Here is a 14,869-nt window from a genome sequence, read left to right on the forward strand (position 1 = left end):
ATCCAAACTATTCTATGATTCTATGAACTGTGAAGGAAGCAGACTAACTGAATTAATAAAGCAATAGTTAGGAAGTCCTGCTTATGCCTCAAAGCATTTGAGCCAATTAAATGAAGACAACTATATGACAATCCAGGCTTTTAGAAAAAATATGAACTGGCTACAATTCTAAACAATCTGATACATGGTCTGCATATACTAAACATGCTTAAAGACATCTGTTCCACATGAACTTTGAATTTAATTTAAAATAGAGAGAATGAAAGAAAAATCAGTGTTTTAAACATAACGCAGCAGAGCAACTTTGAACAGCTCTTCCAATTGCAACTTTCAGGTTTGTATTCATCCTCAGTAAAACCAAATGTACCAGCATTTCTATTGGGAGTATGAGAGACTGAGCAAGCGGCAAAACCTGCAAACAGCTTTATTCCTTTGCCGTTCTTTGGGCACGCCTAATGACTTCATTACTGCATTTGTCATATAATCAATACATGGTGTTTCATAAAGTAAAAAGAATATTTACCTGTTTCATTTTTGCAGCAGCTCTGTTTGAAAACAAAACAGCCCTATCTTTTTGGAAGCAGGCTGGACAAATCTGCAGAGCCTTCGTGTAAGAGTCTTCCGCCTCTCCATAGTCTGCAGATGCAATAGGAAAAAAACCAAAACAGATCATTTATTTCAAATGCCAGTACAGTCAGTGAACCACATGGCTAAGATTTCTTTGGAAACATTTCTCAATATACGATGCAGTATTAAACCAGAATCAGTAGCTGTTCTCAGACAAAGTGCATTACTAAGTAGTACATAGATCAATTACATTTATTTTAAAATCAACACCTTTGTAAAAGCAGAAATATAGTCCTGAGCTTAATGTAACAAGTGCAGCATGATGTGCATATAATTCTCGTCCCTGAAATTCTTTCACTCTCTTTGAGTACCAGCCTTAGAGGTAGAATCTGTTTAGATTAAGTGTATCCTTGATCTGAAAGGAAGCATGTGCTGAAACACGTCACTGCACTGATACCTGTTCAAAGCAGCTACGCAGATATTTTATTTGCCACATCATCTTCAGTGAGTGACCTAAAGGTCAGTCACCACAAACCCATTATCACCCGAACGTCATCCGTCAAGTCTGGTCTAAAGCAAAGACCAGTGGTAAACCACATGGGATTATCAAGTCACTCATTTTCTAATAAAGGTAGAGTCAAGAGTGAAAAGGCCCTATACTGACTCTGAACAACGCCCTGCCAGCTGACAAGTGCATTGTCCTCAAAACAGAGCAATTCTTTCTGTGCGCATTAGCTGGTGACCACCCAGGTGCTTAAAAGGTTGTGTATTTCTGATTAGTAAGCATTTTGGCAGGCACAGGCACACTGAAAAGATCTGCCAAAGAATCTGTCAAGAAGAGGCTATGGATGAGACTTCACAAGACAATTCAGCCAACATTACTGGCTTGCTGCTTTCATGGTTCAAGCAGTTCCCCTCTGCCTGCTCAGATGCTTGCCTGAATTGGTAAATCATTCTCCAGGTATCTTGCTTTCTTAGCACACAGTAAGAGACCTCCAACAGGAAGGTCTGGTTATCTGGGTATACTTCTAGGAAGGGGAAGTTACTTGTTTGTGTCTGAGGAACGTATGAATCTACATTTCCTGGTTTCTTTGCAAATCCTCTAGCCACCAGAACATTAAATGAAAGGTAGGTGTCAAAATCACTTCCCCTTTATGTTTTTTAATTAAAAGCATTGGTACAGTTATTTATTACTGACCTCAATCCTGTTGTTATGTATTAATTATGTTCAGAACGTGTCCAGTTCTGGCATAAGCTAGAAATTTACATACCTCTAGATTTTTTTTTTAAATATACATATGTGTGTGTACATGTACATCTCTCTATATACACACAAACATATGTGTGTACATCTCTGTATACACATATATACGTATGTATATATGTATATAGATGTACATCTAAGTATATATAGATGTACATATATGTGTGTGTATATGTATGTATAGATGTCTGTATATGTATGTACACACACATACATAAATAAAATGTATAACAGAGAGTCAGTGGATAAAAAGAAAAATGCAAATGTACAAAGGTACGCAAGAGCTACTGGGCCACTGAGTCCTGCATCAATTCGAAGCACACTCACTAGCAAAACTCAGACCCTAGTGGAAGGCTTTTTTGATTAGTAAAAGAAACCCTGGCATTTGGAAGGCAGTCAATTCTGTATCATGTTCTTGGATTTAAACGCTTAGCTTTCATGAGAATCCTGCTTTAGTAATCCAAGTCTTAGTGATTTAAACTTAACTCTTAAGGAGGTCTGCTATCTCCTTCTGTTCTCTAGAGCTGGATAAAAAACGATATAGATGATAAATTTATATATAGATGAACAATGATAGGTATGAGATTCTTCCTATGGGTTTTCTGCAACATCATCATGATGGCTAAGTATTGATTTAAGATTGTCTAACATCCATATGGTGTTAAAAGATTATCAACCCACCTCCTTTCTTGAAGTGCTCATTTCCTTTCTCCTTCAGCATTGTGCTCTCCTTTCTTCTTTTCTACAAAAGAAAAGACAATGTCTCAAAGTATTTAATTGAAATGAACAAGTAGGTCAGCTGCAGTTCCAAATAAAGTATGAACGGAAATCAGAATAAAATATAACCTGAAGAATTTTAACTAGTACCAAGATCGCTTGCTTGTATTCACTGTGACATAATGTAATTTATATATCCATGAAACACTGGAGTATAACAACAAGGCAATTAAAAAGCTCCAGTTCATGGGCAACAGTATGCAGAAAGAGCATTCATAGTGAATTACATGGTTTAAACTAGTATGTTAGCTTTTTAGCTGGCTGTTTGCTTCTCCTTTCCAACTCAGTTTAATTCAATCAGTGCAGCTCAACTATGTAGAATACATTTCAGATGTAAAGTCTCTAAAGTTTTACTTGAAATTATTCCACCTCAGAAATTCATAGTTACTTTTAGAGATGTACAAAGCATGTTAAGCTGACTGCATTAGAAACAGGTCCATGGATAATACTGCCCTGAAAGATTTCTTGTGCAGAGAGTGACTAAACCATCAGACCCAGAGATAGGAAGATTGTTCTGTTATACAGTGAAAATTGCACATGCTGAGCAGAGTTGTGTTTTCAACCATGAATATCTTAACAGTACTCTTGGCACAAGCAAAGTTGACATGAATGCTCTTAGCCTCTGACACAGAAAACACAGGATGTCATCAAACCATCTCTTCAACCTATTTACAATGGAAGTCTTTCACATGCAGACATACCACACACAAGTAAAAACAAAGCAGTATAAGTAACACAGTAACATCAAGAAGCAATGCTCATGTTCGTGAATCATTTCTATGGTAGAAAAAATGATCATTTGACCACTGATTTTGCCCCCAATACACATCCATACGCAAAGGATTTAAATCAAGGTGTCTATAAATTACAGATCGTTGAGCAATTAAAAAGCCAACACTAGGAAAAGGAGCAGTTTCCTTTCCTGCAAATTGTGTAAATCAAGGATTAATGCAATTATCAATATCGCACAGAACATCTCCTTGGAAACAGCTAAATATAGTACTCTTTGTGGAGCGCTGCACCATCTCACAGCTCTGCCAAGAAGCTGACAAACAATACAAAATCAGAGGTTCTCTCTTCTTGCTTTTATTGGTTTTGGAAAGTAATTCGCCTGACCACAGTCACCATCTTAGTAATAACAGATCACAGTGCTCTGAAAACTAGGTTCAGGGGAATGACATTCAGTTGTGACACACAAAATTACACAGTAAAATATCATCTGACCCTTTCGATACATGCCTAGATCACTAAATTTTTTCCTATCGCCTATTAAATATGTTTTCTAACACTCATTGCTCCTTGCATTTAAAAAAAAACCGCAAAACGTATGTCAGACAAAACACGCACCACTATTTAGAAATTGGCTTTCCTCCAGGGTGGACTGACAAACTGATACAAGTCCTTCCACAATGCACCAATGTATACAAGCCAGTTGGTGCTTTCTAAATACAAGCATACAAACAAATTTAAGCACTTAAGGCACAAGCTGCATTAAAAGCACAAATTCTTTGTATATATGCAGGATTCTGCTGTTCAGTAACTGCATTTGAAAGCTGTACCCAAACTTTCAAAGTGCCAGACAGAACAGCTCCAGCAAGGTCACTGCCACACGCACAGTTGTCCCTCCACAGAAAGAAATTTTTAAAACATCTTGAATGCATATAGAGTGAAAATTAGCACAACAGAAGTAATTTTCATACCAGTAAACAAAGCAGCCAGATTTCAGCACAGAACAGGTTTGGAGATGATGATCCTACTGGAAAACATGAAAGATCTACATTGACAACCCTCATTCAAGAAAAGAAATGCTTGAAACACTAGCCCTACTGACTTCACTGCTCATGACCTATTTAGAACTGGCCTTTAAGTGCCATCAACTGATTCACTGTTGCATAAGGTAGAGTTACAACTCTACAATAATGAAAGATTTTTTTGTGTGTAAAATGAGAACTACAGCATAGTCACAGTACTCCTGATGCAGAAACCCTAAAATCCAGGAATACTGAATGAAAAGCTTTACGTGTATTACCATTATTTTGTTTCATTTTATTAAAATTATTACAAAATATTACATGTTTACCCCAGTTAAGTATTAAATACTAATATAAAACGTGATTTGCAGCAAGAAGGCTTAAGGTGAATAAGCTTTATATTTAAAGAAGAAAAAAAAAAGAAAAGAGTAAAAGGAACAAAAAAATTCTTCAATTCTGGGATTCTTTCTCAGGTAGCCAAGGGGACTGTGACCTAGAGTCTCAACAGCACACAAGAAAGACCAAGGTGGCTGTATGGCCATGTTCGCTGGGAAAACATGGGCAGATGGAATCCCTGAGCAACTGAAGAGTTTAAGGACTGTCACACTGGGAAGCTGAGGATTCACACAACTCTCCTCCTCCGAAAGCCTGTTCCTTGGAATGTCCTCTTGCCTGCGAATCAAACTGCACAAACTTGAAGGATAGAGGACTATGAGTCACATAACTGTTACAGACATCCAAATGTCAGTGACAGTCTTACAGTCACTTCTGACTATTTGACCAGAAAAGGTGTTGTCTAAGCATGTTTCAGAAGCCAGCAGCATTGTTAAGAACACCGTATATGGTTTTGCAACTTAGCCAGCCCCCTGGAAAGCAGCAATGCAAGCAATGCAGTCCTGGTTCAAAACCAGTATTTCTGTTACAGCTTGACCAACATTTTCAAGATATCCCTGTATTATGGGTTTCAGGCTGTCCCTTAAGTTCCAAACTGTACAAGTTTTCACAGTATTTTTCAGAAAGGTAAACTCTATAGTCTATCTCATGCATCATTCTGGATTTGCATTTGAAGTATGACCCATAAGCAATACATAGTAGCAGACTATCCCTAAAAGCAAATTCCTCTGGCTTTTCCACAAAATGTAAAAGCATATGTATTAGCATGTCACATCTTAAATGCACTGCCCTCTAAAGCACACTATGTATTTGTGAAATAAATACATCTCTTATTCCTCCATATATACATTTCTTTAATAGAAAATCCTAACACAAAAGCAGTGGAAAAGTCAACTATTTTGGATGAATTTACATTTAACCTGAAAGGACTGCTGCAATGGATGCTGTTAGAATCTGTCTTCTATTCAAATTCAGGGTATTAAAAAAAAAAACCAAACCCAAACAAAAAAAAACAACCAAAAACTAAAGCGCTCTTGGAAGACATAACCTCTTCACTCAGTATGCTGCATTTCCAGCTTCGATGGACAATTGCAAATTGACTGGTCATCAGCTTACTGTGATCATATCAGCCCAGAGTGAAAAAATTGCAAGTGACTTGTCCTTGGGACAAATTTTGCACAATGTCATTTCAGTGTCCCGACCCACTCATTTTTCAGAAAAAGATTTAAGTAGCTGCAGGGCAGGCTACCCTTTCCTCAGCAAGGGAAGTAGGTCAGACTGAACTCCTAGAATGCTCTGCCTAAGGAAAAGATATCTTGACCCACTACGTTCCCTGAGGCTGCTCATATACGACATTGGGGTCAGGCACAACTTCCCCAACTTATACTCCATTATGATTTTCTGCTATTCAAAGTCAGCCAAATCTTAAGGTTTGTTTTTTGCAAATTTTATTAACACAAAGATGGCAAATTCCAAGTGGCAGGCATTAGTTTTTGATGTACAAAGGAAAAAAATCGGTTTTTAAAGTTCAGAAGAAATAACTACATTTAACTAGTAATATGATTCTTAAAGAATCTGATTTAGAAATGTTTACAGATTTGGATATTGAATTACAATTGTCCATATTCTGAAGAAATTAGGATCTTAACATAACCCTGCCTGGCAAGCAAGAGGTGCTGAAGATTAAGGCCTGATCTGAAGTAATGAGAAAAGACAGCTTGGCTTTCTGACAATTAAGTACAACGATTCGAAAGAAAGGCCACCAAATACAGTCCCTGGACCTCAGCTACTCTGCCAAAAAAGTCAGGGTTAAAAATAAAAGCATTGAAGCGTTATTCTACTATTAGAGAAGAAAGCAACCTACACATTTTCACTGTTTGTTTCGGAAGTAACCAATATAATAAAAGTGCTGGAAGTGAAATCTTTAAATATAGCTGGTGAGAGCCAAAGGACGAACACCCTCAGTTTGTAATGCTTCCAACTATGCTTCCTCTGGCTGTTCCTATGCATTTTATTTGATCAATTGATTTAACTTTGCTAGGGAACTGTTCTTGGCTCCAGTTTTGTCAAGAGCAGCAAATACATACTCTCTTCTCTGTAAGGCTATTTATACAGTGTGACAATGCACATCTGCATCTCATATACCCTTTTGTAAAGTCACCAAGTAGCAGTCAATTTAAAATTACTGGGGTTCAAAGGGTGCACATAAGCAAGGAATTTAAACAGATAACGAATATATTTTTCAGCTTCAAATACCAATTCTATTTCTAAGTCATCCATTAGTAGTCATCTGCTTCCCCCTGCAGTTTTGTGAAGCTATTGCTGTATCATGCATTCAATGATTTGAATTTCAATTTAAGGTTGTAGTTACTCAAAAAATCCTTTTTCAAATCTTGCTAGAGTTGCCACTTGAAAACTGTGCCAAAGCTGCCCTCTACACTGAAGAGGTAGAGTAATAAGCATTGCTAGACTCTGGCCAATCTCCGCTCATTGTAACTCCATGGTAAAGATGCATTAGTCTTTCTATTGCCAAATCACTACCTTTTCCTGAAATTGTAAGCAGCACTTCCAGAGACAATGGTCATATCCATCCTGGACAATCAGTTTAAGTTCATGTGCCAGACTAACTATGACTATTCCCAAGTGACAATACACGCCTGTTCCAGAGGCAACAGCCGCAGGCAGAAAAGTGGAGCTGACCACTTAATCCATAATCACCACAAGGTCTCAATTTGACAGTATCAGAACCTTTCAGAGAAATGCAAAAATGAATATAAGACTAAAATTACATAGCAGCACTGAAAGAAAGATGAAGGTATATTTTTTCACTCTTTCTATTAAATTGCCATCCAGCAAAAGACTTTTTTCACTTTAAAAATGTAACTCAAAGAACTATAAATCACACAGGGAGATTATAACTCCAGATTTCATCCAGGTTCTTCTCACCAGCGCTTGGAATTAATTACTCTAGCTGATACAGATATACTTCTCAAATGTACTGTTCCAAGCTTTGATTAACTCAGAAAATATAACAGGATGTTTTGTTCTATTTTGCAAGCCATAAGACAGGGCAGCTTTAGTCTAGCAATCCATCTTTTCCTCCAATTTGACCAAAATAATAGCATATTTAGAATTGGTGCTGTACTGTATATAGGATTCAGGTTATTAAAGTAGGTAATTTGAATAAGGGGATCACCTTTTATTATATTTCACAAGACATTGTGACACCTTCAAAACCCAATCATCTTGCAAGTTTTATTGCTATACAAAATCATTTTAAATGCTGATGAGAATTGTTAATGAAAGATATATTCCTTATTTATTTGTCAGTAATTTACGTAACTTATGCTGTGCAGTCAGTTGGATTGTCTCATGTATTAACAATCTGGTTTTTTTGGTCCAACCACATAATTCTTTCTAGAAAGAGTTCCGAGACCATCTCCAAGTGATCAACACCTGAGGACTGCTCCAAAATATGACTCGCTTTGTTGTACCCTATCTTCCAGTTTGTACCTTAGCTTTTATTTTGTAAATACTATAGAAAAAGCAGCAACTTTGAGAGAGTCAAGGTTACTATACTATATTGGACAGATAGAACTAGGAAAACAGCAAATGCTGAAATGATTGCCTACACCTGAGAAGCCATCTCAGAAGAAATCCCAAATCAGTTCTTCAACCCCTGGAAAAGCAAATTCTATACAGAAGCTATAATTTATGGAAGAACAATGGGATCAACCTGAAGCATGGGGAAGAAAGGGTGAGGAGGGGAGCAGCTTAAAGGAAAATTTCTTGATTAAGACAATGTTCTCTAATACATCCTAGAACTTCTGGAGGAAAAAAAAAAAAAAAAGAAAAAAGTAGTAAGATTTACTGTTTAGCCCAGAACTGAAAAAATCTCAGGTATAACTCAAAAAATACTATTTCTCAAAGATCAATTTCACTTATTTCTTACAGAGTTGCTAACAAGATACCAATCAAGACTCTCCTCTACTAGAGCTGTGTTCCTTGTCTTTCTGACACGTTTCCTAGTGTTAAAATGGAAGTTGAGCATGATTACAGCCAGCTGTAACTCTAATGCACATGCAGCAGCCCAAAGAACGGAACTGCTTTTGAGGAATATTAGATATTTATTCCAGGGTCTTACAGCAGCTAGAAAGGAGTGTTCTATATCCAAAATAAGAGCTTACTAGGCCAGGTGCTTAAGTCTTTGCCAGACAAGGCCCAAAGAACCAGACAATATCTGTCATGACGGAAAAGCATGAGGGATTCAGAATCTTGCTGCTGGATAAACTCATAATTAATGGGTGTCCCTCCAGAAGAGGACCCGGTCAGACTGAAACAATTACCATGTAACAGCTGTTGGGTGTCTTCTGATTAATTCTGCGGACTAGACCAACGTCAAAGCCATCACTGTCAATGACAACTAACCAGAAAAATCTGTTTGTAATGCATCAAAAGCAATTTACTGCTCAGTGCCTCTGCTGAGGCAGCAAATCAGCATGCTTTTGAAACACAAACAACAAAAATCTTATAAAGGTGTATTTTGTTTCAGGCTGCTTAATTCTCAAACAGCTCAGAGCTGCAAGTCCAGGCAAGTAACCAGGCTCTATGCTACATGTGTTTTTAAGAATACTTCTTGCAGGTTTGTGTCTCAATATCCCTTTAGTTCTTATTTTGCTTCATTGCGCAGAGAAGACTTCTTACAGTATCAGTACTGGAAGTAATTCCTCTTGCTTAAAATTAGAAATCTCACTGTATGGGGCTCTTGAAATATAATTGAAAGAAAATACACAACCACTTGCTCCTTCACTTTGATCTCTGCAGCTGCTTCTGCATGGGCGAGAATTTCTGCTCCAACCTGCTACCATGAAAGCTTGCACATAGGATACGCATAAATACACAGAGCAAGGACTAGAATTTGTCTTTGCATCTCCAGAAAAAATTAGAGACTTTCTTATCTACAGCCTAGTTATTGGACAACATCACTCAAAAGAACTGATTTATTAAAGCTGCTAAAACATAACAATGGGCTTAATTTAAAAAAAAAAACAAACAACCAAAACTATTAAGGTGTAAATCTGATTTGAGCAGGGCTAACATCCAGCTCTCCTTATGACTTGAGTACATAGTTTATCGTGGGTGCTGCAACCACAGTTCATAGGAAGTTTTTCTTACTTAGGCAAGTAGTCTAATTGAAGAAAATCCATCTACCCCTGTATGCCACCACGAGGCTGCCATTTGATGTCTACTTTTACCAGCACTGCCCTTGATCTAAAAATACAGCATTATTTTTCATCTGAATCATTCCCCGTAACTGGTTGACTGCACATTCACATAGAGAGGTGCGTTAGCACAATGAAAGAGGCAGCAGGGGGCTGAGAATAACTGATCAAGGACTGCCTAGGCACTGCTGCCGAGTGTCTGATCACAACCTAAACAATCAAATAAACAAGCTCTGAATATTTCTGCCTCATTTTCTCTAGCTGCAAAAAAATCACGTTGTCCTTCTTCTCAAAAACGACCTTTTGAGTAATTGGAAAGAGGTTTAAAATGTTTGAAAAACTGAATAAATGGATGTACAGCAGCTGTTTCCAGACTGCAGTAACTGCCGTATTTTTTTCTTAAAAGCTGCATCATCTAACAGATTCTTTTCAGAGTCAAAATATATAGAACATTTCACTTTTAAAAATAAAAATTAAAAAAAAAAATTGTAGCCATCAATTCCAGATACTATGAGGAAAGTTGCAGTGGCAATTCAGGAATGACCCATCCCCATAGTTTTACTACACAGAGGATGTAAGGTGATGCAGGGTAACATCATGCAAATGGGCTACTTCAATAGTTATAGCAACTGCTGTAAGCTAATTCATCTCTAGTTTCTGGATTTCTCAAGCTCTGCTTGTAAGAGATACCAACAATATTTTGTAAGAGAAAATAATAGCTATATTTTAAAGACTGCCTATATAATCCATTCAGAAAGCTCTCTAGGGAACATAAACAAAGCTCACAATATAAGTATTGCCAATCTAATAGTTATGGTGATACTAAGAGATGCAATCCCTCTATTTCATTAGGTATAATCATAAACCAAGCTGAAAGGCACAATTACTCAATACCACTGGAAATAAACCTACAGAACTGCAGCTGTCTTCCTACTTTCTCTAAGGAAATCTTTCCAGCTTTAAACAGTTATTATTTTGTACTCCCATAGCACCTTCCAATGGAGTTCCACAAAGTTTAATGCAAGTATTCAACATTCACAATTCTTTTGCTCACTTTACAGAAGCAAAAATTGATGTGCAAAATTAAATGATTACCTAACAATACAACAGAAACAAGAGTAGCATGAAAACTAAGACACCCAATTTCTAGGCCTGCTGCTCTTTCCAGAGTTTAATTCTACAACATAATTTCCCCCCAGCTTTTAGCATTTTGTCTATGAAACTCTCAAACTGCCTTCCAGTTATAGGCTGCTCATTGTGACTCATGATGACAGTGATGTTCCTTGTTATACAAGCAATAAAAACAAGCAGAAAAAAGGGACTGTTTAGCCTAAACTGGAAAAGATATAAAGGCAACGTGATAATGGTTTTTCTGTGTAGTGAGTAGGTCAAGGAAAGTGATTATTGCTCTCTGTTCAGCACCTGAGAGAATGCATTTGGAGAGTGCCCAGTTTTGGTGCCCCCTCCAAACAAAAAAAGCCAAAACAGACATCGACTTCCCAGAGGGAGTCCAGCAGAGGGCCCCCAAGATGGTCAGGACACTGGAGACAGTGACCTAAGCGGACAGCCTAGGAGAACTGAGATTGCTCAGCCTTAGCTAAAGGTAGCTCAGGGGAGACCTCATTGCTAGAGAAAATGGAGATGGACTCTTCCTGGAGGCATGCAGAAAAAGAAGGGCCAGTGGTCACAAGTTGCAACAAAGGAGATTCTAATTAAATATGAGGAAAAAAGTTTCCACGATGAGGGTAGTTAAACACTAGAACAGGGACCCAGAGAGGCTGTACAATCTCCAGGCTCTGAGATGTTTGCACGGCTCTGGGCAGGCTGATCTATTTTATCTAACTTTGAGCAGGAGGTTGGACTAGATGACCTCTCCAAAGGCCCTTTTGGGGCAAAGGATGCACCAGATAGCCTCCTGAGATTTCTCCCCACCCCCATTATTCCTTATTAGATCTCAAAGTATTACAAGTGGCAAGCATCATTATACCCATTTTACAGATGTCAAAATTGAGAGACAGAGAGAGAGAGATGAAACGATTTCCACAAGGTGAAGCAGCAGACAAGTATTACATTTAGTCTCATTCCTACTTCAAGGAGATTACATTCCATGTTCCACTTTCCCACTAGTCCCGTATTGCTTTTCCACCTCAAGGAACTTCTGCATTAACATGACAATCTGTACTACAGATGAAAAACTACCTTTTGTCTTTACTGATGTATTTTGGTCAGAAATCCCACACTACCAGCAAGGGAAGTATTTGAGCCACAACATGATTAAATTTCTCTATACTGGTTTGTAACAAACAATTTAGATATTTGGTTGCCTCTGGCACCTTAGCTCTGCATATTTCTGTCCCTCATTCTCTATTTACAGTAGCTAGCATAAGACCCTGGCATAGTCAAGTTACTGCCAAGCCCCCCCCTCTTTCCAACTTTTTTGGGCAACGTATAGCCAGCATTTATTTACTTATACAACACAGACAGTACTAGACAACAGTTAAGAAAGCATGGTCCAGCTTTACCAAGTCAGTTGAATTAGAAAAGATCAGCCTGCCTGTACAAAAGAATAATAAGCCCCTATAAATTCACTGAAACATTCATAATATTTTAAGCACTTTTAAAAAAATTAATTTGATATGACCCTTCATTTCTTCTTTTTCATCAAACGCCTTGTTTTAGTAGTACTTGTCCATTAAAGTAGTAATTTCTTCTACGGCTCCTGGTGATTTGGGAGTTTCCATTCTAAAAACTATACAGCTGTACAATACACTATCTTCCCCTATGAAGTAATGCTTTCCTAAGATGCTGCCTACCTTTTCTTGTCAGCTGCCTTTCCTTGCTCCACTCTCTCCCTCCCTCATCATAATCAGTTATTCAATGTTACCTATGATCCAAATTATGCAGCTAGATTTTCAGTAAGGATTCTATTTCCTTGATTAAAATAAGATCTAATTCATGCCTACAGGACTATAAAATAAAGTTCACTGACGTCTTCCCTTCACATAAGTTACAATACGTCAGAATTCCACCTTTTCCCCAACTGCCAAAGAATATAGTAGTACTTTTCATCGCTATTTCAATTTTCAGTACAAGTAACTGCTTGGATAATTCAATCAGATTTTAAGGGGCTGGATCAGGTCTTTGAAACATGATCTGTTCAAGAGGCCAAGCTATATAACTTGTCAAAAATAGTGTGTTCCAAAAAAAAAAAAAAACAAAAAATTACAAGAGTTGTATGTTGGGACACAGATTTTAGTTTAGTATCTTTACTCCGCCACCATTTGCAAACTAAAGTTGAAAAAAATTAGGGGGAAAAAAAAAAAAAAAAATCCATAAATCAGTAGAAAGCCTTCCACCATCTGCTATGAGAACATAATTACCAGCAGAAATCACCATGTTACTCAAGTGAACAGAGTCTAATCTTGAAAGCGATTTAACAAGTTTTCTCAAAGTTTGGAAAAAAAAAAAAAAGTTCTATCTTTTTTTCTAACTAGTAGATGACCATAATATCTCAGAACCCTGAAAACTAAGTGCTATCAAGCGACACCACTGACTGAGGGTCAAAAAAACTGGTTCAACAGACTTACAGGGGAGTAAACACCATTACAGAGGCTGCTGGACTTCCCCCAAGACCTATTTCATTACTCCCCACAACATTATCCAGTTTGTAACCCAAACATTTTGTCCAATGTAACCGCACTGAAAGTGAACAAAACCACACATCTAATGTGTTTTGTTTGTTTAAAGCTTAAGTAGTCTATAGCAATACTTTCAAATTTAATCCTAATTAGTTGTATTACATAAACTAGCCTTTCAGATATGAAAACTATCCTGAAACCTGCGCTGAGTTTTGGAAAAGCACCTTGCAGCTAATCAGGCGAAAACAATGAATGCACACAACTACACAACATGAAACAGGGAGATTTTTGTTTCTTGTAATCTCTCTGAGTCACAGTAACCTTGCATAGTGGTGAAAGTAGACAAAAATCTGCAACGGAATGTTGATGATTAAGAACAGCAAGGAAGCTAACAAAAACATTTGTTACCTAAAAGAAGAAATTAAGAACAGTAAAACTAGACACATAAGAGAGTTTTAAAGGTCCATTTTCATGCTGGTCACAGACCATCCAGAGAAGTGACACTGAAAATATATCTTTTTATAGTCAACATTGGTACTTTGGATTACCTGTTTTTCTTCCTCTGGCATATCTTTTTCTAGTTCTAGTAAGTATTCTTCATCTAATTCTGTCTGCTTCCTTGAGCTATTCTCATCATTCTGTAAATTCCCTTCATCATCCAGCATAGGTTCTTTTGCCTCAAAGGAGTCGTGACAGTCATGGAAACACTCATCTGCTGTTGTGAGATCTTTGGCTGAAGATGGTGTATATCCACTTTCCATGTTTTTGGGATTCTGTGCATCTTTGGGGCCAGTCTCTGAAGACTTCTGATCAGAAAGCTTTAAGTGATCAAGTAATTCTTCAGGTGGACTTGCATCTTTAAACTCTTCCATGTTGGACTCCTTAGAGGGGTTAAGCTTTTATAAACGAGAAAGAAACAACCCTCAATAAGCATAATATAAATGCCTTGTCAGCAAACGAATCTCTGAAGTACTTAAAAGTACTCCTGACATCACCTGAGGGAAACTATCAACCCCCAGGGGAGGGAGCAGCTAATACGTGCTTCTTCTGTGCACTGTACAGCGACACGGGGCCAGTACACTGCTCCACAAATAACTCAGTTGACAAGCTCAGATTGCCAGGACCGGCAAGGCACGGCACGGCACTCTGCCACGGCTTTTCCCTTGCAGTGGGACAGAACTCGCACACACTTGCCTACCCACAGGCCTCAGCACCCCTCGCCCAGCCCGGACCCCTGCGGACTGCGTGCAGCGCGGC

At 37.9% G+C, this 14,869-nt stretch overlaps 1 protein-coding gene across 1 annotated transcript; it reads right to left on the minus strand.

The window, feature by feature from the left end:
- Positions 1-528: 528 nt before the first annotated feature.
- LOC104070284 (tetratricopeptide repeat protein 1-like) lies at positions 529-14,546 on the minus strand (the record flags this gene model as incomplete). Its single annotated transcript, XM_009575687.1, is given in 4 exon segments — positions 529-636; positions 2,513-2,573; positions 14,161-14,507; positions 14,510-14,546. Coding segments are annotated over 4 exon segments (553 nt in total), but the record flags the coding sequence as incomplete, so codon positions are not given.
- Positions 14,547-14,869: the final 323 nt, after the last annotated feature.

The sequence above is a fragment of the Fulmarus glacialis genome, unplaced genomic scaffold (assembly GCF_000690835.1).
Source record: "Fulmarus glacialis isolate BGI_N327 unplaced genomic scaffold, ASM69083v1 Scaffold17324, whole genome shotgun sequence".
In the NCBI taxonomy this organism is placed as follows: domain Eukaryota; kingdom Metazoa; phylum Chordata; class Aves; order Procellariiformes; family Procellariidae; genus Fulmarus; species Fulmarus glacialis.